General features: G+C 42.3%; 1 protein-coding gene across 1 annotated transcript; it reads right to left on the bottom strand.

Moving 5' to 3' along the window:
- Nucleotides 1-7,282: 7,282 nt before the first annotated feature.
- LOC121292289 (peroxisomal N(1)-acetyl-spermine/spermidine oxidase-like) lies at nucleotides 7,283-24,700 on the bottom strand. The gene is made up of 4 exons (XM_041214139.1): nucleotides 24,483-24,700; nucleotides 14,725-14,837; nucleotides 11,739-11,887; nucleotides 7,283-7,438 (listed from the first exon to the last, which is right to left on the bottom strand). Exons 1-4 carry the CDS (start codon nucleotides 24,698-24,700, stop codon nucleotides 7,283-7,285), a joined length of 636 nt encoding a protein of 211 aa, XP_041070073.1.
- Nucleotides 24,701-25,064: the final 364 nt, after the last annotated feature.

Below are 25,064 nucleotides of genomic sequence, written 5' to 3'. Positions count from 1 at the left end.
GGACCAAGTCCAGAGGCTTGTCATTGGACTCGAACTCAGCAGAATTGTGGCCTCCAGGAGTTTCCCAAGTGCCAGCGATCTTGGATGTCCCTGCCTCCGCTGCTTTGGACCAGATTTTGTGCTGTGCTTACCATGTTGTGATCCCGGGCCTGTGTACATCTAGGTCCCACCGAGGCGTGTGTATCTGTGCTAGTGGAGGGTGTGGGTGAGTGCTGTGACATGTCTTCTAAGGTGCTGTCCTCAGACTCCTCATCTGAGTTGCTCTCAGGGCTGGGGCCGGGGTCCTGGTTGCCTGAGGGTGTCAGGCGCATAGCAGATGTGCCTTGGAGAGAAAGTGGAGATTACTAGTGCATGGCAGCCAAGTAACACACAGAACAATGCACTCAGAGTAGTGTTGACAGAGGGATGATCTGGTTCAAGATCCTCACGTGGGTGCTTGCCGCTGACCTCACCGTTGCCGCAGGAGTGGCCAACATCATTTGTAGCCAGCATGATGGCTCTGTTCTCAAAGTTGCTAAGGACCTTGAAATCCCACTCCCCCCCCTCCCCGCCCAGGTCTGGGACCTCTCCCTTTTATTGTGCGCAATCTTGTCCTGCATAAAGACCAATGGAGAGGGCGTAAACAATATGTTTATATGGCAGGGCAGGTGAGAAGGATGACTGGCATTTGTGGTTAGTTTGTGGTGTGATGGACAGATCGAGGACAGGGTCAGCAGAGGGGATGAGGCCAGATGGAGATGTGAGGGCGTCCATTAGAGAGTGAGTGGTGATGTCCATTGAGCTGGCAGCGAGTGAGATCCCTGTGAATGCGTGACAGCCTTGTGAGCGTGAGATTAGAGTGATTAGATTATTGATTTACCCTGGTGGAATGGATGAGACCATTCAACGTCTACACTGGACGGCCGAGCCCTTCTGGGCAGTGCTTGCACTGACCTCTGCTGCCACCGCCACCCATACTGGATTGATGATGTCGCTGCCCCTCCTGCGGTCAGAGCAGGGCTAGAGGAAATTGTGACGGGCCACCATGGCACCCAGCAAGTACTCCAGTGACACCACTAAACCTGGGAGCAGCACTCTTCTTAGGTTTTGAGACCATCTCTTCAATGGAGCTGTCCTGGGCTGCAAGCATTGAGAAATGTGAGCGCAGTGGCCGTTTAAATATGGTGTTCTGAATGAGGAAGTGGTGATGTCTCACTGGGGCAGACAAACTGGAGGCTGACTGCTGGCGATCCGGTAGATACATAACTAATGAGGCGAGATGAGGGCGATACAGTGTGAAACCCTGCCATTGTGGCCAGCGGGACAAATGCCAATTTCCATGCCCACTGCTGCATTAAGTGCTTTGCAGGGAAAATTCTGCCCCATGGAGCAGACATTTTAAAGCACCGTGAATAAAACCTGTTGCACACATAGAAACTAGTGTCACCTCTGCGAAAATCTAAGATATAAAATACATAACTTGTCTTTCCAACATTTTCCCATTTCTAGCATTTTGCAGTCATTAAGGAAATAACTGTCTCATGGGAGGCATGTGTTAAATGTCAGGGTTTAGCAATCTGTTCATTGAGGATGTCCACAGGAATGCATTAAGGCCTATTTAATTCTACAAAATAAAACACCACTTCTGGGATATGAGGCTGGGTCTAACATATTGGAATCAAATTGCAATGCTTTTGGACAAATAGATGATTGAAATTTAAACCCAACTGTCCAGTGAAAAGTGAAAACTTGACCACCAAGAAGGTACAGTTAAAATCTCTCTTGGATCTGTTACCAGACCAGGTAGAATAGTACAAAATTGGGAAATCTCAGCATAAGAACTGCTCTTTGCACAATCTTAAACCACCTTTGGGCAAAATTAATCTTGTTGAAAGACCTTTGCAATTACATGAAGTAGCAAATGGAAATACAAAAATATAGCATTAATTGTTTGCCAGTCAAAATTTCCTGATGTGCAATGATGCAAACTTCCTCCAAAACTAGCATATACTTGGAAAGTTGTTCAGCTGCACTCTGTAATCAGTTTTTGAATTGATTCTCTCATTTCTCATGGAGTTTGTGTTTATATGGCAGTCTCCCTATAGCAGCCAGTTTGCTGCCGAATTCTACCCGCCTGTTGGAGTTCACTATTGGCAATTAAGCGTCAGTGTCTGTCTATTTTGGAATATCTTACATACCTTCAATTGTACTTATTGACCTGAAAAATGGATTGCAGCATAAGGCAGATCTTCTCAGATCAGTCGTATCCTCCCATAGGATTCTCCTCAGAATACTTTAGCTCCATCCCCTTAACTTCTGTTAAAGTACTTTTGCCCGAACATCCATAAGTTGATAACTAGCCAAAGGTGGTGTCCAACTCATGTGCTTTACTGCCCAAAGTAATAGAACACTGCAAATCAGATGTCATTGAGAAACTAATGAGTAACAAAATGTTTACACTCCCAAACCTTAGTTGAGGTTTAAAAAATAATCAGACTTAACACCAGTCTTTTGCAACAGTCACCACATCACTTTTTGCACAAATGTTTTCACATTCTATTGCCGAGCAATTGTGTGTAAATGGAACTTGGCTTATTTCTTTATAACTTTGTCCTTTACACAAAGTGCTTCCTCATCTTACAGCAGTCCTTAAGGTATCAGTATGATTTATTTGGTCTCACTTGACTCTGGGCCAGAACATTGTGAACTTCAGGTTCCATACCAGACGTTGGAGGATATAAGCTTAGGGAGTGTTACATTGTCATAAGTTTTACAAGGCAGAGTCTCTCCTTGATGTTAATAGGCAGACTCACAGTACTCATAAGCAGACTGAATCCTTTATGCATTGAACCTGTACCCATTTGGCACACCACGGATGGAATTTTAACCATGGTGCGCCATTCCTGATGGCAGAATGCGAAGTGTGCGCCACTCATGGTCTCTTGCTTTTTGCTGGTTCCCATGTGATTCTAATTAAAATTTAAAGTGCCAGCAGTGTGCGCGAGAGACACATGCGATCATGCAGATGGGGAAGCTTTTCAGTGGTGAAACCTCGCCATCATACGGGCGGGCTATGAAAGAACCTCCTGGACAAACAGGGAGGCTCGTCTATTTTAGAAGCTACAGAATCAGTGATCCCTGAACCACAGTCCAATGAAGAGGGCAGCTTTAACAGCAAGTCATATTTTAGGGTGACCAGTATGTTGGTATCCATAGTGCCTGAGAAAGAGAAAATACAATGACATAATTCACACTTTGCAGCATCACTGAAGTTTTCCACCACTGGTCTGCATTTCTGAAGTTGAGAGAGGTAGAACTTTGTGCACAGTAACATGTCCCTAATACATATTTATTATGTAAATCAAACTTTTTTTTCTGCTCACTTAAAAATGGACTTTGCTGACCAAAATATGATGCTACATGATTCACTGTTATGGAAATTTCCAAAAGCATTTACAAGGACAAAAGAGTTCCACCCTTATCCTTGTGGAGTCTGACACCTCATTGTAAGAACACATTATAATCCACAAAACCAAAGGAGCAGCAGACAATTTGTCTCCCATGTATCTTGGACTATAACAAAGGGAGAGCCATCAAAATTCATTATACCTGCAGAGGCAGAAACACCACCATCTATCCACAATGGATTTTGGCCAGAAGCACAGAAACTGCTTCTTAAGCTACAGTTAACTCATTAATGTGCAACATACATAACCAAGCTTCTAGCCTTTGACAGCTTATAATTTTACATTTCTAGCCTCACAAGGCAGTTTGATGATTTAACTCCAACCTGCAAACATCAAAAGACAGGACTCCAAGCTGATCAACCTGCTACAAGTCTGAGTTTCTTTGAATCTTGCTTATCTGGAAACCACTGGTCATTGCCTGCCTAGCAGACCAAGGCACAGAATAAAAACTTCACCTCATGGCACTGCCATCATCTTTAAAGAAATCCTGCACTTTTGCCTTCAGCCAGGAACCTACCTGAATTGGACCTTTACTGTGAGGGAACCCCCCATCTCGATTTGGACTTTCTGGACACTGGAAATCACATGAACTGACATCTATTTCGACAATTCTTTTTACTGCTAAGGTATTCATTCTGGTAAAATCCCCTCTTTTCTATCCCCCTTACTGTATGTAGATATATGTATATACATGTATGTGTATGTGTGTGTGCATGCATGTGTGCGCACGTGTGAGGAATTGCGATCATTCCCTGGGTTTGAATTTATGAATAAACTAAACTTCTGATTTAGTCGGAAGAGAGTTTGCTGCAAGCCATTTAAAAAAATTGACTACACAATCAAAGGCCAGGGTTTTCTGCGCCTGACTGTGGCATGATCAGAAAATCTTGTGGAACGGCCCTAGTCATGTTTGCCGGCAACGTAAACCCAGGACGCAACTGTCCCCTCCCCTGTCATTGGCGGGCCACGTTTCCCACCATCCAACGTTGGAAACTTAACTTTAATAAATTTGCATCTCATTATTGTGCCGGAATCACCCTCCCATGTCAAATGGGGTAAATCCCACTTTGGTGTGATTTTAGAATGGCTTGATTTACAACTGCCTTTAAAAGGCATGCACCTGGTGACCTGAAATTCGGGGGGAGATCGGAGGTGAGTGCACACAACTTAGTACAGCGCTTGCAAGGATCTCAATGCAACAAAGTGGGGGGTGGGTGTGGTGGGCGGGGTGGGGGGTGGGGGGGGTGGGGGGTGGTCACTGGCAAGTCTCCACAGCAGCTTCTTTGTGGCTGGCTTGTGGTTCTGGGGCTAGGGCAACAGTGCAAGGGTGGGGTCATGGCAGCACCGACTGATGGTTGTATAATAACGTATTCCGGGGTGGCGGGGAGGGTGGTGGGATGGAAACGGCCAGGCAAATGAAAAAACATGTCAAAGATGAGCAGCCTTCTGCAGCTGAGACCATTTGGCTTGAGCTCAATTGATATGCTTGGGGTCAGGCTAGTCAAGCAATTGTGCCCACTCAAGCAGCACTAATTCCTGAAAGTGCCAATGGTTGCTCCTCTTTTAACCATTTGCGCGTAGACTTCAAAATCGAATGAGTGCTATAGTACTGCAGAGCCATTGGGCACCTGCGCCAGCTTGAGGATCCCCTTGGGAAAGGTGGCCATAGAACACTGAAGGAGGGGTGTGTTCCTAATCCCTTGCATTATGCTTAAGTAGACATTGAAAATTCATCTTCATTGTCCAAGCAAACAGCAAAGCTTGGAGTGTGGGTTAGGACAATGCTTGCGCCTGAGATGAGAGTTCAGGATGCAGTCAAGTGGCTGAAGATGTCGCAACTCAGTCATGTGCTGTGGAGCGGTGGTGGGTGGGGTTTTGGTCAACCATCATGTGCACTAAACACTAGGCATCCATGTGGTGGCCAGGACTCATCGGCATGCGTTAAGGGACCTTGAGAGGCAGCTGCAGGCAATGACTTGACCAAGAATAGTCCTTAGGAGACAATTGCTGACCCTCATGACTCTCTCTTTGATATTGCAGTGAAGAGGCCATCATGAAGATGGAACCTGGTGATCTCGCAGTCTGCTTCACTGCTTATAGAAGACAGAAGACGGAGAAGGATGCGACAGAAGCACTGGCTTGCCAAAGGGAGGAGCAGAACCCTGAAGACCGAGGGGTAGCAGGGCATCCTCCGCATGCAGAGGATGAACTCCACAGAGCCGTTGTTCATAGGCGCATCACTATCCCAAGGTCTATAGATGGTGCATGTGCTACCTGTAGATGAGCAAGAAACAATGGCGCCAATGATTGCGCATGTCAAAGGAACTGGTCACTTAGATATGCCACCTTCTGCAGGATTTGGCACCACGAGGACTTGGAGGGTATCCACTATCGGTGACAGTAAAGATGACCACCACACTTAATTTCTATGGTAGTGGCTCCTTCCAGGGCTCCACTGGGGACCTGTGCAGCCTCCACTCACAAATATATCCAGGAGGTCACGGGCTTCACTTTTGCCAAGGCGCACAACCTTGTCAACTTTGACAGAGATCAGGCAAGCCAGGAAGCAAGAATGGTGGGATTTGCTGAGATTTCCAGATTACCACAGGTGCAGGGTGCCATCAACATTGCCGATTTCCCTGCCTGCTTTCGCACTTTTCTGATTTCCCAGAAAAATCCCAGCCAAAGAGTTTTTGGAATAAGCGCCACAGCCCATTTTTAAAAACAAAAACACCTCTGCCTATGGACAAACGACGAGAGAATAAAAGAGCTCAGCTTTGCCGCTCTCTCCTGTCTGTAGCAACAGGTTAATAGATCCAACTTCAGGTTTGAATCAGGGGATCTGTTTCAGTTTAAACCTACTCAGTGCCAGTGAATGAAAGAACCAGAACCTCCAGTAATCAAAGAAGAGGAGAGGGAAGGGATAAAACACCAAAAGATTAATGAGATGGCAGTGTATTAAAGCATTGTGGCTATAGGCATAGTTATATCTTGGGAATTAATATCAACAGCAATAAGCACAAGGCTGATGTGTAATAATCAATGCAGTCTTGGACATGTCACACACAATGTTATAGTTAACATCTTTGAAGCATGATCATTATGAAAGTTATAGCACCAAAAGATTCTATCATTTACATAGTATTCCCAGCTTAGAATACAACATCAAATATGTTTGATTTTTCTAACTATGTATCAGATGATGGTTGTTTGCTGACTGATTACTGATGATTGATTACTGAGCATAATTATAACACTTTTTACACTACAGTGAACTTCATTCATAGCAGATGTGATGAACCTGGACAAAAACTAAATGAACTATACAGTAATGGATGTTCTGTGCTAGCAAGGTTTGTCTGAACTTTTCCTCACTAAAATTAATTGTTGTTCACTTGAACTGAGTGTGCTCTAAACAACTTACAGACTGTCGGAGATACACACAGAAATATTCGCACAAACCAATGTTTGTTTGTTGACATGTTACTGTTGGTGTTAGAGTCCACTTAGTAGCTTACACTCTTGTCAGGGTCTGCAGACCATTTCTCTTTGGTTAGAATACATGATCCATTGAGCAACGTGTGAAAGAACAATCTTACCTGAATGGTTTTCAATTGTTCCAAGGAGAATAAGTGGCCAAAACATTTGACAAGCTTTTGGTTTAATGCAAAAATCACTTTTCTTCAGCCACACTGATAAAAGCTTGGATCAAATTGATTTGTCCTTCTACTGGAGAGCTGGTCCAACTTAAAATGGAAGTGACAAAAAGTTAACATATTTTGATATATTAATGAATGAAGTAACAAATATTCTGACTTGTTACTGCATGGATACATTTAAATCACTTCTTTAGTTTGAAGATGTTGTTCCTCACTGGTGGAATAATGATTAATCAGTCGATCTGCCTCCCTCCACCCAGACACCAGTGCTCCGTGGGTGGTGCTGTTGTAGCTCTGATGTGTTGTTTCCTCAGCAAACAAAATCTGCAACATCTGGAATCAGAGGGAAATGATTATAGTAATCTGCGGGGGAGTGCACAGGGAAAACAGTTCTTAAGCGAGCAAAATGATCCCTCACCAAAGAAAGAAAGAACTCACATTTATATAGCATCTTTCACAAACTCAATATGCTTTAAAGCCAATGCAGTATTTTTGGAGAGTAGTCACTCTTGTATTGGAGGAAACTTGGCAGCAAATTTGCATACAGCAAGTTCTCACATACAGCAGTGAAATGCTTTGCCAGATAATCTGTTTTAGCGATAAGACCATGGGTAGAATTTTGCCCTTGTTGGGCAGGCAGGCCCCACCGGCTTGATGGTGGGCGAGTAGCCGATTGCCGCTGCCGAAACGGGCCCCGCCGCCATTTTAAGTGGGCGGCCAAATTAAGGTCTGCCCAGCGGGCCGCCCGGAGGGAAGCGCTATGCACTTCCTGTGTGGGCGGTTGGGGGGGGGGGGTGGTGTGGATTCCCTAACTACCAGAGTGCACTCTTTCATGCATGCGCACGGAAGAGCGCACATCTCTCTGAGACTAAGTGCAGCCTCAGGGAGATCGCTGATAGTGTTTGAATGTTTAAAAATAGAAAAATAAAAAAATTATTAACATGTCCCCCTCATGTGACAATGTCACACGAAATGGGACATGTAAATAATTATCACAGAAACTTTATTAAAAGTTTTTTAAAACCGACAAGAAACCTCATCCCAACAGTGGATGAGGTGTCATGTTTTATCAGAAGCCCGCTGGGGCTCCTGGCCTGCCCACCAGCCTTAAGGTTGGACAGGCAGGGTCGCTAATTCATTTAATTATCCTGTCAATGGCTTCAATTGGCCACTGATAGGTCGGCAGGTGGACAGCTGATCGCGCAGTGTCCCCGCCTTCCTGAATATTTAAATGGGCCGGGATGATGTTGGAGATTCCCCCTGACGTCATCCCTCATCATTTTTGTGTTGGTGAGCAGGCCCCACCCACAGCTCACCGACGGAAAAATTCTGCCCCATAAGACACAGGAGCAGAAGTAGGCCATTCAGCCCATCGAATCTGCTCCACCATTCACTTTCCTGCCTTTCCCCCATAACCCTTAATTCCCTTACTGATTAAAAATCTGCTTATCTCAGCCTTGAATATACTTAATGACCCAGTCCCTACAGCCCTTTACAGTAAAGAATTCCGCAGGTTCACTAACCTCTGAGAGATGAAATTCCTCCTCATCTCTGTCTTAAATGGGCGACCCCTTACTCTGAGATTATGCCTTCTGGTCCTAGACTCTCCCACAAGGGGAAACAACCTTTCAGCATCTACCCTGTCAAGCCCTCTAAGAATCTTATATGTTTCAATAAGGTCACCTCTCATTCTTCTGAACTCCAGTGAGTAAAGGCCCAACCTACTCAGCTTCTCCTCATCAGAAAATCCTTGTTGGTTGAAGGGCAAACATTGGCCAAGGCTACAGGGAGAAGTCTCTTGCTTTTTTTTTAATTGTACCATGAGATCTTTTATGTCCACCTAAAAGGATAGATGGGACGTCTCATCCAAAAAAAATGACACTTCAAACAGTGCGACATTCCCTCAATACTGCACTGGTATGCCAGCCTAGATTTTGTGTGCACATCTCTAGAGTGGACAGTGAACACATAATCTGTTGACAGAGTCAAACACGCTATCATTGGGTTAAGGTGCAGGAAGATTTTTCTGTTGTTACTTTTCACTAAAAGCAATACAAAACTTCTTCACAATGTCTTGGGGATCTAGAGTTATCCTCCATTTGAGAAAAATCTTATTTATTTTATCCAAGCATTGTAATAGTAATTTTGGAAGTGAATATTATTAGAAGCTTTCAAAAATCAACTTTTGCCTGAATTCCACAGATAAATTGTTAGTGGAAATTTGGAACTCTTTCCCCCAAAGAGCTGGTGAGGATGGGAGCCAATTGAAAATTTGAAAACTGAAATAGATAGATTTTAATTAGGCCAGGGTATTAAGAGCTACAGAACTAATGTGGTGTTAGACTTTATCTCATTGACACATTTGTGTAATTAATACTGTGCATAAACTTGGTGAAGGAAAGTATTAATTTATTTGTATTATTGGCATATTGTTAAGAAGTCTTTAAGATGGCATCTTTTTAAGTGCTAAAATGGTGTAATGCAGCTTTAAGGAGGATAAAACATAGGAGCGAACTGAGGTTAGAGTGGGATACATTTTCACATTCTGGCTCCAGTGAGTCTAGCATTAGCAGTAGACAGAAGCAAAAACTGGGATACTGACTGGCCTGAGGGCTAGAATTGTAAGTAAAGGGTACAAGTTAAGGTCAGTTTGTTGTAGCTGAAGTCCTGAGCACTCTTCCCATTGGTCAAGAATTATAAATGTAGGGTATAGGACTTATAGATATAAGCTAAGGTTAGAGTGTTGTAGGGAAGCCATGAACATTTTTCCCAATGGTCAAGAGTTGCAAATATTTGGGTAGAAGTTATTAGTGGTGTTGACGCAAGTGCACAACTTGAGCTGTTTGTTGCAAAAGCTGCCTGCAAAAAACAGGGCATTAAAATATGACATTTGCCAGGGGACTTTGCATTTGTCATGGGATAGCATTTGTCAGAGGATACTTGTTAGAGGATACAGAGGACTCTTATCAGAAGAGAAATTTAGGAAGTAGGGAATTTGCAGAGAAGTTAGCACTTGCCAGAGAGATTGCCAGTCGATACATAATTATCATGGGCTAGGAATTGTCGTAAGAATCCAGAAGAGAGGTTAGGGATTTCTGTAAGAATCCAAAGGTGACTAAATTGTCATAGGCTAGGGTTGCTGTAATTGTCTCCAGTTTTGGGGTTTTCTGTAAGGAATCCAGTTCAGTATTAGAATCCAGTATTAGGGCTAAAACAATTGCCTTAAGGAAAGGTGAACAGTCTTTGTCAGGATGCTACTTTCAGCTTGAAAGAAATAAAGAGAGAGGGAGAGCACTAAGCAGCAGCTGTGAAACATGCATCTATAGCAGCTAAGGTAGATTGGGAAATTAGAGTTGAAGGCTTAAAGCTGCAAAGGGGTTTTACATGTATCTTAGTGTTAAATTGACTAAGTTAGAACCTTGAAGGACATCATGATGCAAGAGACCAGGCTCAAGGAACCAATAAGAAAAGGCCCCAGATGTCCTGGGATCCATGAGAAAGACAGTGTATCGTGGAATGTTAAGTATTAATCTTTGTTGTTCAATAAATTTTGTTGGTTTACATTCTAAATTAGTATCATCTTTTTTTTCAATGAGGTTATTCCCCAACAAGAATTGTCTTACTCTGGGGTTTAGTATAGAGTCCAAATCCCAAAAGTGGGCAGATGGAGTTAATTAACGGATCAGTCATAATCTAATTGAATCTAAGTTTGAGGGGCCGAATGGTCTACTTCTGTTCACATGTTCCTAATTTTCTAGGTTGAATAGGTTAAAAAAATACTTATGTCCATTTCTGATCTGCAAAAGAAAAGATTTAACACTTATTCAATGTTCTGCCAATCATCTCCCTAAATCACACATCTGATTGTGAAAATCCCAAGGATATTCCCAGTGAGAGAAACTTTTTTTTTTAGCTCCAACTTGCAAAAGCCAATTTTTGAATCACACTTACCTTGTTTTTCTAAAATGGTATAAAATCTAATGCCAAAATTTTCCTTATTTGATGAACAATGAAAAACTTGTTTCATTAAAAACCATTCATTAAATTCCTATCTACAGTATTTTGGTGAGTCATTAATCTGTTTATTTAAATGAGTTAACAACAGTATGAAATACTGCAGACTGCGACTTTAGTGTAATTTAGTTAACTAGTTCATTAGGCATAGTTTATTGAGGGCATTAAACCATAACCATTTTATGTCCAAGTCACATATTGCACCAGCATCCCTAGGGACAAACATATTGCCGCAGGGAATCTCTGCTGCTATCCTGTTGTTTTCAGACTGCTCAAGCACATATGATTTGGGGCAGAAACTGAACATTGCAAAGTATGCACTCAACCCCATCCCAGCCTTCCTGTGATTTAAACCTTGCCACTGAAATATGGTATGTATTGGATGGTCCAGTTAAATGTATTGCAGTTAATAATAAAACTTAGAAGCATTTACCTTATCAAAATTGACCTCAAGAACAGTTCCGGTCCTAATGGTAGCATTAAAATATTTATTCGCAAGACTGAATTTGACTTGCCCCCTTTACAAAATGGGAATGCTACCTCCCTGGGGCATGTAGCCTATCATTTGATACAGAATATTATTATACTGGTTGCTTTCAGTTACCTTGCTAAGATGTACATTCCCTCCTTCCTGTGGTAAGGGTTCAGCCAGTGTGTCAATCATATCTCCAGTTGAACTGATGGATATAAAGGAGTAGGAGCCCTGGGTGTGAGGGTTACTGAAACATTTTGTTACAAAAACATTTTTTGGCCATGGCACAGGTTTCCCTAGAAACAAAACCAGGGGTCATTATAAACTAATAACAGAGGTGGAAGTTTATCCAGCTACTAAATATTTTATAATAAAAGTTGATAAAAGTAGAGAATGGGATGGTTTCCTGCAATGACATGAGATTTAACAAAAATCTCATGCTTTATTACACAAAATAATTGTCAGCTCCAAATGTAATTTTTAAATTTTTCATTAATCTCATTAGATTAAATAATGTTTATAAATAACAATTTAAAAAATATGTTAGGGATATGGACATTTGATACAATATACAATGTGTAGGCAATCACAATATGTACATATATAAAGAAAGTCTAGGGGGAGTATTTTATATTCAAAACTGTTATAACTGAGCCAATGTCATTTGCTGAGCAAGCCAAATCCCAGAGGGAAACTTGTCTTTTTTTTGGTAGTTTGAAAATGATGGGAAACCTACTGATCCCAGAAGCATAGAATCCCAGTAACACTTACAGGATTTTAAAATTAAAAGATTTATTAACAAGAAGAAAAACTTAAACACATAACATTAAAATGACACAGTTGAAACAGTTTTAAAAAAACATTCCCCAAAAAGCCCACTTGGTCAGAACACACAAGTAAACTACTTGGCAACAATTCCCTTATAGATTTTTAACCATAAAAATCCAGTAACATGACTTCTCACTCCCTTCAATTCTGTTGTGGAAATCCAAAGGAAGTTAAGGACTTTTCTGGCTTGAAATTGGATGGTTGCTTCAAATTGACAACTTTTCTCAGCACAGAGCTGGTCTCAGGACATCTCCTCGACACAGCCACCTCAACTCAATTAAACATCTGGCTTCAATACCTTTTTCCCTTTCATTGTAGACTCCATTGTCCTAAGCACCTCTTTGAACTCAACTTTTCCAAAATTTAAAAACCTTTCATGTCTTCCTATTGCCTCCACTTTCGGGTCAAATAAAATTTAATAACCTTCCTTTGTTTACTTATGAAAGATTTGTAAGTTGTAAAAGTCCCTTAAAAACCCTTTGAAATTCAGCAGCTGAAAAGTCAAGGCCTTACCTATCACCTAATGAAATTTTAAAACCCAACTTATTTACTTGTAATTCCAACTTCACCATAGCCTCTCATTACAAATGCATGCATCTAGCCCCTTTACCTTTCAGCTCTAAGTCCCGACAGACAAGCTATCTTTACTATTCTTCCCCCAGTTTAATTACCAATCACGCGTGTGTGTACACACACACACACACACACACACTCAGCCTTCTTTATAGAATACCACCCTATTCCCCAAAATATTAAAAAAGATCTTCACGAAAGATCAGAATGCAATATAAGAAGTGTTTTTAATCTGTTAGGGGACATATTTTTTTAACAGCAGCATGTCTTCTTTGGAGATGCTGGTGGCAATTTGTTGAATGTTCTTTATTATAATGCCAGGGAGGTTGTACCATGCAGCATACAAAGGGGTACAATTTCATCAGCTATAGTTCCACAACTTTCCATTTGCAGGACAATCTAAGCATTTTAGTCTGATTAGCAAAATAAATTACCTTGAGCAGTTGGGTATAAAGGAAAAGGCAGAGACAGTACCCAGGCAGGGATTGGTGGAAACTGCTTTGAAGACTTTCTAATGGGAAAATTGGGACCAATACTTAAATGTAGCAATATATTGCTACACTTTTTAAAGGAACGAAAGATTAGTAGACAGAGAGGGCCAGAGATTTTTTTAATAGGGCTAATAATGGCAGCTTTGCAGAGGATAGGGATAGGGCCAAATCGAGACAAGCTGATAATGTTGGTGAGCTTATGACTGAAGGGGTAAAGAGGATGAGGAGTTGAGATGGGGCAGGATAACAGGATCCTTGGGCCAAAATTGTGGAACTCCCTTCCTGACAGCATTTTGGGTTTACCCACACCACGTGGACTGCAGTGTTTAAGAAGGTGGCTCACCACCACCTTCTCAAGATCATTTAGAGATGGGCATAGATACTGGCCTTGCCAGTGACAGCCACATCTCATGAACAAGCGAAATCAAAAACTGGTGTTATGCATCATGGACCAAATCGATGTATCAACAGCAGGGGCAGAAAGGGAGGAAGCTGGTGTGCATGAAAATAGATGAGAGCTCTACTATAAGTCCATATAAAGGACTGGAATTTGGGATGAAAGAAAAGGGAGATAGAAGCAGCTTTGTGGGTGACTTTCTATGGTGGACTTGAAGCAACTTATGATTTTATCACATTTCATTTTTGAAGTGAGGAAGGTCAGAAGAGGAGTCTGGAGTTATTTCTGCTTCTTGGGGTGTTACTGGACTAGTAACAAGATATGGCAATGGAAAAGGAGTGACAGTAAAGCTTGAGGTGCTTCAGCTACTCTGGTAATGGATAGCCAGGTCAGTTGCTCATCATGTTTAAGGCCAGGCTAAGGATGTGGTGGGGTGAACAAGGGTATTGACAGTGGACAAAAGACATTTGTGGAGCAGATCAACTGAAGTATCAATGTTGTTGTGACTGGCGGAGGGAAAGGCAGTTGAGGGTAATTTTGTCCATGGTGAAAATGACAGTGCAGACAATTCAGATTGGAGCAGAGAGCATGTAAGAGAGATAAAGAAATGATTGCCAGAAGCCCAATCAGAGATAGAGACCTTGGCAGTATCAAGACCATGTTTGACATTGAGAACAAGAGAGTGCCTGTGTGTGTGTGTGTGTGTGTGTGTGTGTGTGTGTGTGTGTGTGTGTGTGTGTTTCAATGCTACAGTGTTATAATATTATTCTTGTCCCTAATTGTCTTCACAAACAGCTTAGTTCTGTGAGCACAGAATCAGTGGACTTATCCTAAGAATTCTTACCAGTGAATTGCCTTAGAATCCTGGTGATGTTTGATGCTAGTTCCTCTTCACTGAGTGTTTCCGTAAACTCTGCTTCTCTCCCTGAGCTCCAGCCCAAAAGGATGTGCCCATACCTACCAAACAGATCAAAGCTTCAGTCACAACCCTTACCTAGCAAATAAATAATAATTGTCAGACATCTCCATAATTGCCAAAGACAGACTTATAATTATTAAGGATTGAGTTCTAACTGACCTAATTCCATCTCCTCAATAGTCCTCCATTGCATATCATGACTAACAGACAGAAATCACCAATTTCTATTGTGATTCAGTATCATTTTCAAGATGGGTTGATATTAAATGTAGTTTCTATTGTGAATTTCCAATCTATCCTTCTTTGTTCTCCTTAACATTCTCTTCTTCTTTGGGGTTAAGAAGAGGAGTCATAATGCACTCAAAATATTAACTCTGTTTCTGCCTCCAGAAATGCTGCCAGCACTTTCTGTTTTTATTCACATCACCTGCTCTCCTGAAGTCCCAGTACCCTCATATTCATGTCCCCCCCAAAAAGAAATACCTCCTCAGTTTCCTACTGCAAAGCCCCTCAAGTCCCAACATCCTGTGCTCAGGCCCTCAACTCTTAAAATGCTGTTGAATGGGTCAGGAGCAGCAGCAACTCCCTTGCTTTTAAAATAAAAAATTGCCATCCAAGTCCCTTGGTCTACACTTGCATGATTTGCAGAGGTACAATTCCTACCTCTACATTTTAACATCTGCCGCCTGCAGACTTGACTGCATTTGACTGCATGTTGCACATGGCTGGACTGGTTCTTCACTGTCAGCTCTGGCCAGTCATCTTAAGCAATAACTCCCTCTCCATGAAGAAAGCCTCTGGGAAGGTAAGGATAATCCCAAGGTCCTCAATGACAAACCCACCACCTCTCATCCTTCTCTCTGCTTCTCTTATCTTGATTTTGGTATCATGTGTGGATTTTTCTCCTCGATGTTTGAGGCTATTCTTCACCTGTCCTCCTCTTTAGGAGGCTTAATATGTCAAAAGCACCATATAGAGAGCAAAAGGTTCAGAGCCAGTATTTATATAGATGTTTATCACATGTTCAATTGTTCCTTTGCTGGTCAATACCTTTCTGCTGGGTGTAACACATCAAAAGAATAAAAGCGTCACCACCACTCAGCTAGGTTTGGTTCCAGACCAGAAAATGGAATTTCGTCCTCCCACAGTAATCTAATCCAATGTTCTGCATTCTCCCAAAATGGCACCTCATACTCCAGGTAAATCTTATTTGTTGTACCAAAGCCCATGTGTTCAATTGCGTGTAATTTCTCCTCTGTAAGGTTTGGATGAAAAAATACCTCAGCTTCTTCTTTCAGATAGCCTAGTGAACAAACTCAAATCTTTTACATTCTCTACCTATAATAATTCTCTTCCCTTCTATCAAATGGAAAAAAAATTAGAATTGCAAAGTGTTACGAAGCAACCAGCTCTTTACCTTATTTATAGGTCATGCTTCAGACAGCCACAAACTACATCTTTGGCTGGAATTTTCTGGCCTTGTTGGCAGCGGGCATCAGGAGGGAGGGGGCGGGGGAAACAACAATATGGCGAGAAGGCCAAGATTTGGTTTCACACACATGTGTGATGGCCTTGTGAGTGTGTGAGTAGAGTGATGAGATGGTTGCCTTAACCTGGCGGCACGGATGAGATCATTCATCCATTTTATGCACTGGATGGCCGACTTCTTGTGTGCAGCATTGGCACTGACCACCTCTGACACTGCCTCCAAAGCCAGAGTGGTGAGACCAATGGGCCTCCTGCGGTCAGAACGGGTGTAGAGAACTTTGTGGTGGGCCTCCCACAGTGTCCAGAAGGTGTTCCAGGGATGTCACTGAATCGGAGCGGCTGCACGCTTCCTGACTTTTGGGGCGGGAGTTCACTCTGGGTTTCGTCGAGAACAGCAGCGGCTGAAAGCATGGAGAGAGAGCAAAAGAGGGAGTGGGAGTTCATTCTGAAAGTCGACAGGAACAGTGGGGACTGAAAGCATGAAGAGAGAGCAAAGGAGGGAGGAGCAGTTCATTCTGAGAGCCAGTGGTAACAGGTGGGGCTGACCTCTAACCAGTTTCCACATTCTAAAACAAAAATCAAGGTGTAACATCACAGGGGTGCAAGTAGATGATTGGCTGTTGAGTACCATTGCCTTTGCTTGATTTTCTTTCATTGTGGTCATTTATTTGTAATTGTATGGTTTATTAGCATCAGTACAGTTTATAAATACTTGTAAGCTTATCCTGAGTAGCAGGATTTGTTAATTATAAAGTAAATGAAGAAAAATAGTTAAATTAATTAACACGTAATTAAAAAGCATGAGAGGAGCCAGGAAGTCAAAAGTAGATAGCTGTGGCACTGGTGGTGGGTTTCAGTGGACCGACCCGAATTAGAGAAAATCAAATGTGAAATCATAGGTAACTAGAGAGGACCCCAGGAGATAAAAGAACGTGAGAGGGAGAGAGCTGCAGGACTTCCCAGAGAGGTACAAGAGGGAGAGGAGGAGATGATAGTTGAGTCACAGGTGAGTAAACACTTTATATAAAGTTTAAGGTATGTCAGTGCAGCTTGGCTATGTGGAATGTGCATCTTGCAGGATGTGGGAAATCATGCAGGCACAAAGTGCCCTCGATGACTACATCTGCAAGAGATGTCACTAGCTGCAGAAACTTGAGCTCCAGGTTGTGGAACTTGAACTGTGGCTGGAGTGACTGGGGTGCATCAGCAGGCTGAGGATTACGTGGATAGCACGTTTAGAGATGTGGCTACACCGCAGTTAAGGGGTACACAGGCAGAGAGGGAATGGTTGGCTACCAGAGTATCTAAGAGGAACAGGCAGATAGTGCAGGAATTCCCTGAGGCTATCACACTCTCTAACTGCATTTCCATTTTGGATAATGTTGAGCGAGATGGTTCCTCAGAAGACTGTAGCAACACCCAAGTTCACAGCACCACGGGTGGCTCAGCGGCACAGGATGGGAGGAGGAAGAGTGGAAGAGCTATAGTGGTAGGGGATTCCATAGTTACAGGAGCAGACAGACGTTTCTGTGGCCGTAGACGGGACTCCAGGTTGGTATGTTACCTCCCTGGTGCTAGGGTCAAGGATGTCATAGGGCAGCTGCAGGACATTCTTTTGGGGGATGGCAAGCTGGTGGAGGTCATGATCCATATTGGGACCAATGACATAGATAGGAAAAGGGATGAGGTCCTGAAAGCAGATTTTATGGAGTTAGGAAGGGAATTAAAAAGCAGGACCTCAAGATCAGTAATTTCAGGATTACTCCCAGTGCAGCATGCTAGTGAGCATAAGAATAGGAAGATTGAGCAGTTCAACACATGGCTGGAGAAATGGAGTAGGAGGGAGAGCTTTAGATTTCTGAGGCATTGAGACTGGTTCTGGGACAGGTGGGACCTGTACAAGAAGGACCGGTTACACCTTAACAGGACTGGGACTAATGTCCTTGCAGGGAGGTTTGCTAGTGCTGTTGAGTAGGGTTTAAACTAGGTTCGCAGGGGGATGGGAACCTTAGGGGTTATTCAGAGTGCAGAGGAGAAAAACTAGCAGAGGTAAGCATATAGAACACCAACTAGTGGAAGGGATTTGCAAAGAAATTACAGAGAGGTGCAAGAATTATAATCATAATGGGGGCATCAATTATCCAAATATAGACTGGGATAAGAATACTATAAAGGGACAAGAGGGGCGAGAGTTCCTGGAATGTGTTCAAGATAATTTTCTGCAGCAGTTTGTTTCCAGTCCAAGAGGACATTCACTTTTGGACCTGATACTGAGGAATAAGTTGGCCCAAGCGGATCAAATATGAATGGGAGAGCCTCTAGGGGACAGTGACCATTGTATCATAAGGTTTAGGTTAATCATGGAAAAGGACAGGGAACAATCCAGAGCAGGGATAATTAATTGGGGGAAAGCCAACTTCGATGGGATGAGAATGCAATTGAGTTGAGTGAGTTGGAATGAAATGTTGGCAGAAAAGACAGTGGCTGAACAATAGACTACCTTCAAAGAAAAATGTCAAGGTATATTCGCTTGAAGGAGAAAGTTAGGATAAATAAATCCAGAGTGCCCTAAATGACGAGAGAGATAGAGGTAAAGATGAAAAGGAAGAAGACAGACGTCAGGTAGAAAATATAATGGAGAATCAGGCTGTAGAAGGACCAGTATGGGGAATTGAAGTAATTAATAAAAAAAAACAAGGAGAGGGCATGAAAAGAGCCTGGCAGCGAACATAAAAGGGAATCCCAAGGTCTTCTATAAGCATGTAAATAATAAAAGGGTGGTAAAAGAAAGAATAGGGCTGATTTTGGGGACAAAAAATGGAACTTGTGTGTGGAGTCTGGAGAAATAGAGGAGGTATTGAATGAATACATTGTATCTGTCTTTACAAAGGAAGAATGTGCTACCCAGGCCAAGGTGAGAGAGGAGGTAACTGGTACACTAGAAGAACTTACAATCAAGAGGAAGGAGGTGCTGGAAAGGCTACCTTTACTTAAAATAGACCTGATACTGAGGAATAAGTTGGCCCAAGTGGATCAAATATGAATGGATGAATGCATACCAGGACCGGATGATATGTATCCAAGGATACTGAGGGAAGTGAGAGTGGAAATTGCAGAGGCATTAGTGATAATCTTCCAGTCTTCCTTGACACAGGAGAGGTGCCAGAGGACTGGAGAATTGTGAATGGTATACTCTTGTTCAAAAAGGGATGCAAGGGTAAAACTGGCAACTACAGACCAGTCAGTTTGACCTTAGTGATAGGGAAACTTTGGGAAACTATTGGATGGGAGAAAATCAATAGTCACTTAGATAAGTGCAGGATAACGATGGAAAGCCAGCATGGATTCATTAAGGGGAAGCCGTGTTTAACTAACTTGCTGGAGTTTTTTGAGGAGGTAACAGAGAAGGTTAATAAGGGCAATGCTGTTGATGTGGTGTATTTGGATTTTCAAAGGTCATTTGATACAATGCCACGCAACAGGCCTGTGAGTAAAATTCTAGGTCATGAAATAAAAGGGAAGTAGGCACTTGGATAAAAAAATGGCTGCATGACAGGAAACAGAGAGTAGTGTTAAATGGTTGTTTTAAGATTGGAGGAAGGTTTGTAGTGGAGTTCCTCAGGGGTCAATGTTGAGACCCTTGCTTTTCCTGATATTTATTAATGACCTAGATTGTGGTATGCAGGGCATGATTTCAAAATTTGCAAATATGAAGATTGGAAATGTTGTCAACTGTAATGGGGATAGTCCTGAACTTCAAAAGGATATAGACATGTTGGTGGATTGGGCAGACAAGTGGCAGATGAAGTTCAATGCAGAGAAGTGTGAGGTGATTTGTTTTGACAGGAAAAATATGTGAGACAGTATAAAATAAAGTGACAGCCTCTAAAGGAGATGCTGGAACAGAGGGACCTCGATGTTTATGTACATAGGTCATTGAAGATTGCAGGGCATGTTGAGATAGCAATTAATAAAACATATAGTATCTTCGGCTTTATTAATTGGGGCATTGAGTACAAGAGTAAGGAGGTCATGTTGAACTTGTATAAGACACTAGTTAGGCCTCGTCTGGAGTACTGTTTCCAGTTCTGGACGCCATACTTGAGGAAGGATGTGAAGGCCTTGGAGAGAGTACAGAGGAGATTCACAAGAATGATCCCAGCGATAAAGAACTGTAGTTATGAGGATAGATGGAAAGGTTGGGACTCATATCCTGCATCCCATAAATGAATTTTAAAAAAATGTTTCCACATTTCATCCCTCTTTAGTGAGATAAACATTTTTTAAAAATATTTTGTTGATTATATTTAAGAAACTTAATACACTACAACAACAACTTGCATCTATATGGTGCCTTAAATATAGAAAAATGTTCCAAGGTGCTTCACAGAAGCGTAATCAGAACAAACATCTGACACCAGTCAAAGAAGGAGATATTAGGAGGGGTGGCTATAGGCTTGGTTAATGGGAGGGGTTTTAAGCACCATCTTAAAGGAGGAGAGGACTGTAGGAGATGACAGAGAGGGGAAGGAATTTAATCATGAAGATAGGAATTTAATATCTGATGCATTGGGGGACTAGAAGCCCTTATAGCCAATGAGCACAGAGGTGATGGCTGGATAGTATTGGTGCAGGATGAGATATATGCAGCAGAGCCTGAGGTGAGCTGAAGTTTATGCAAGATAGAAGGTGACAGTCCCACCTTAGAGAGCTGCTTAAATCTGATTGTAATCCCAGCAGTGCCAGGTTCAAGCAGTGGGCACTGTTGGGAGTACAGGCAGAACCTGAGATTATGGAAACTGGACTGATGGTGAGCCCAGGGTATTGGCAGTGCCTGGCTAGCAGGCCCCAAGGAGGGGGGGTGAGAGAGGCGGGGAGCACACCCGCTGACAATTAAAAGGTCTATTAAGGCCATTAAAAACTTAATTAAATTCAAATTTATGCTGCCCATCCAACCTTGCGGTTGGCGGGCAGACGAAAAGGCCAAGCAGGCTTTGAACTTTTTAGGAAACCTCATCCACAGGTGGGATGAGGTTTCCTAAAGCAAATAAAAATTTTACACTTGAATTAAAAACATGGCCCTGCTCGTGTGAAAGAATCACATGAGGGGACATGTTTGTGACATTTTTCTGTTCTTTATTAATTTATTCAATATCTTCTTCATCTCCCTATGGAGTTCCATGCCTCAGGGAGATTGTTCAGCACTCTCTCATGCACATGCGCGAAGTTCATGCTAAGCCTCACCCCGCCCGCACAGGCAGTGCTCAGCGCTGCCGCTCATGTATCACACTGGGTGGACCTTAATTAGCTCGCCAGCATGAAATCGCGGTGTGCTGTCAATTGCGGGCAGCGGTCGGTTTCCTGACCCCCCACCACCCCCCCCAAACCCCCACACCCCCCACCGATCCCGCACGCCAAGGGCAAAATTTTGCCCGTGATAATACTTACTAACTATGAAAGGACTAATTAAGCATCATATGCCCCACAAAATGGTGAATAAAATTGAATATGATGAGCCTTATACATTGAATATTATCATAAAATAAATTTGACTGCAGTTTTCTATCCTTCTGCTTATGTCACCAAAAATCTGGCTTCTGATCAGTTACACTCTATTCTCATACTTTATGCAGTGTGGAATATCACAGAGCAAATTCATCTTCCAAGCATCTAAATAGTTAAATATTTAGAGCTGCCTTCTCCAGGGGAGTCCACAATTCACAAGAACATAAGAACACTTGAATCAAGCCTGCTGCACAATTCAATGTGATATTGGCTGATTTTGAACTTCAACTTCACTTTCCCAGCCACTTCCTATATCCTTTGCTTTCCTGAGAGACCAAAAATCTGTCTATCCCAGCCTTAAATACATTGAACAATGGAGCATCCATAACTCTTTGGGGTAGAGAATTTCAAGGATTCAGAATTCTTGGAGTGAAGAAATTTCTCCTCTTTTTGTCCTTATTGATTGGCCCCTCATCCTGAGACTGTGCTCCCATGTTTTAGGTTCCCCAGCCCGGGGAAACAACCTCTCAGTGTCTATCCTGTTAAACCCCTTCATAATCTTGAAAGTTTCAATGAGATAACCTCTCATTCTTCTGAACTCCAGAGAATATAGACCTAATTTACTCAGCCTCTCATCATAGGACAGCCCTCTCATCACAAGGACCAATCTATTGAATTTTCACTATACTGCCTCCAGGGCAAGTATATCCTTCCTTGGATATGGAGAACAAAACTGCACACCAAAGCCTTTTACAACTGTGGTAAGACTTTGTTATTCCTGTACCCCAATTGCCTTGTAATAAAGGCCAACATGCCAATTGCCTTCCTAATTACTTGCTGCTCCTGCATGCAAACTTTCTGTATTCCTTGTACAAGCATAAACAAGCCTCTCTGGATATCAATATTTACAAGTTTTATGCCTTTCAAAAATACTCAGCTTTTCTATGCTTATAAACAAAGTGAATAACCTCACACTTCACCCAAATTGTACTCCATCTGCCATCTTGTTGTCTACTTACTGTCCTTATCTCTTTGCAGCCCCTCTGTGTCCCTTCTCACAGCTTACATTCCCACGTAGCTTTGCATCATCAGCAAACTTAGCTACATTACTCTCCACCTCTTTGTCCAAGTCAATAATATAGATTGTAAATAGCTGAAACCCCAGCAGTGATCCTTGTGGCACTCAACTAGTAACTGTCTGCCAACTTGAAAGTGCTCCATTTATGCTTACTCTTTGCTTCCTATCCATTAATCATCCACTAACCATGTTAATATATTACTCCCAACTCCATGAGCCTTATCTTGCCTATTAACCTTTTGTATGATGCCTTATCAAAAGGAAGTCCGGCTATTTTGCAACTATTGGTTCACCTTTATCTACCCTTCCAGTTACATCTTCAAAAAACTCTAATAAATTTGTCAAACACAATTTCCCTTTCATTAAACAATGTTGACTTTGTCTGTTCATACAATGATTTTCTAAGTGCCATTGTTAAGACTCCCTTAATAATAGTTTGTTACTTCTCAACTAGTCTGAATCTGTTCTCTTATGCATTATGCTATTTGTACAGGGCAATGGATATTTCCCCATCCCTTAGGCCATTCTAGCTATCAGTAAGTGACTATGCCTCATGCAGCTGTGCTGTGTTACAGTGATTTGATAGCTGAAGCTAAAGATGTGAATGTGCCAAGATATTCAATTTTAAATTGCAGTTTGGATGCATGCTCTGCTGAAGTGTTGCCATGTATGAGGGCAGCAAGGTAATGTGGGGGGATGGTGAGGTTGGGGTTACTATGGGTGAGGCTTAATGTGGGACGTGTTGCTATGTAATATTTTGTGGTATGCAGTCTTGGGCATTTTACATGAAACACAGCCTTATTAGGTTATTTTACTTTGCTCAATTTCTTTAAAAGGGCTATTTTCTCCTATAGCTATTCTCTGGAAGAGTACATGGCATTGACCATCGCCATCACCTCCTTCCAGTGATACTACAATGGCATACTTTTGGGGAGAATGCCCTTGGATTCAAACTGGGCAACCCTCCTTTCATCCAGCCATCAGGCAGGGGCTTTAGTGTTGCAGTGTTTCATCACTTGCCCACAAAATTTATTTTGGAGGTGCACATTGGGTTTGCCTTCACTTCATTTTTGTTGGATGTTCCTTCATCTCTCACCGTCCTCCCCCTAAAACTTTGGCTAAGGCTACTGAACGTTGGAAGTACATTTTAAACCTTAATGAAGCTAATCGATTTTGCAGAATTGTATCTTAATCATCTATGAATACCCCTTGGCATTGCTTAATTTAACCCTGTGGTGGTGGCGTATTACACTCAGGGAGTCTGAGTTGCTATGGCAATTTGTACTTTCACATGCCCATTATAGTCTCGAGTTATGCATAGTTATGGTAGAGGCACCAATGTTCTTTCCATTGCACTGCTGACCAGGAATCTCTTCCACTCTTCCCGCCTGCTATTGGTGTGTGTTGGAAGGATTTTCAGGTTGATAATCGATCTGTTTGGCTGTGTTATGAATTCATCTTCCTTGGCCATCAAGTCCTGAGGTTGGACTCAAACACAGAGCTTCTGGCTCAGAGGCAGGGCTGTTATCCACTGTGCCACAAGGCCTATTCAATCTAGTAAGAGTACCAAATTGCAAGACAACAAGAGATGGTTGACTGATTTATTACTAACCGTGGAGAATTGAGGTCATCACCTTCAACAAATTCATATTCATTTATCTCCTGCAGAGACACATCATTGAGGTCTTGTGATGAAAAAGATACACATTGGTCCTTCATTATCATATTAAGTGAACCAAGCTTTTGGCTCCTGAGATTAGGAGAGTCATCAGTCCAGTTTGTGATGAGCTCCTTTATTTCTTCCAAGTAGACATGCCCAAGGCTTTTCATTTGTGTGTATCCCTATTCTTGAGATTGGAGGTGAGCTGTCCTCTGCAGAAAAGTAGCTAGATTCTCCATTTCTTCACAGAAGTCAGGATCAAGTTGCTTCTGTCTGTTGGTGAATCCTGACCATTTAGCACCTGACATATTGTATGCTTGCTGCAGAAGGCCATGCTCTTTGGCCAGTCGATAGATAGAGTTCTTCATGCTTGCCCCATGAATGTACTGGGCTCCTTCATCTACCACTGATTTGCCTAAATCCCAAAAAAAAGAAGAATCTGTAAGGAAGTGTTCACTTTATCAATAATTATAAGCTTCTTTCCCTATTGGGAAATTCAGAATGACTAGGGGCAAGGTTTTATGTTGGATTCTT

The sequence above is a fragment of the Carcharodon carcharias genome, chromosome 20 (assembly GCF_017639515.1).
Source record: "Carcharodon carcharias isolate sCarCar2 chromosome 20, sCarCar2.pri, whole genome shotgun sequence".
NCBI classification, from domain to species: Eukaryota; Metazoa; Chordata; class Chondrichthyes; order Lamniformes; family Lamnidae; genus Carcharodon; species Carcharodon carcharias.
This window is presented reverse-complemented; position numbering and strand designations above follow the sequence as displayed.

Excerpts from the sequence above, each read along its gene's own strand:
- LOC121292289 (XM_041214139.1), bottom strand. The coding sequence starts at position 24,700 with ATGAAAAGCCTTGGGCATGTCTACTTGGAAGAAATAAAGGAGCTCATC. Across the intron at positions 11,888-14,724 it reads GATTCTAAGGCAATTCACTG|GGAAACCTGTGCCATGGCCA; the intron begins GTAAGAATTCTT and ends TTTTGTTTCTAG. Across the intron at positions 7,439-11,738 it reads TACCACAGGAAGGAGGGAAT|ATGTTGCAGATTTTGTTTGC; the intron begins GTACATCTTAGC and ends CTCTGATTCCAG.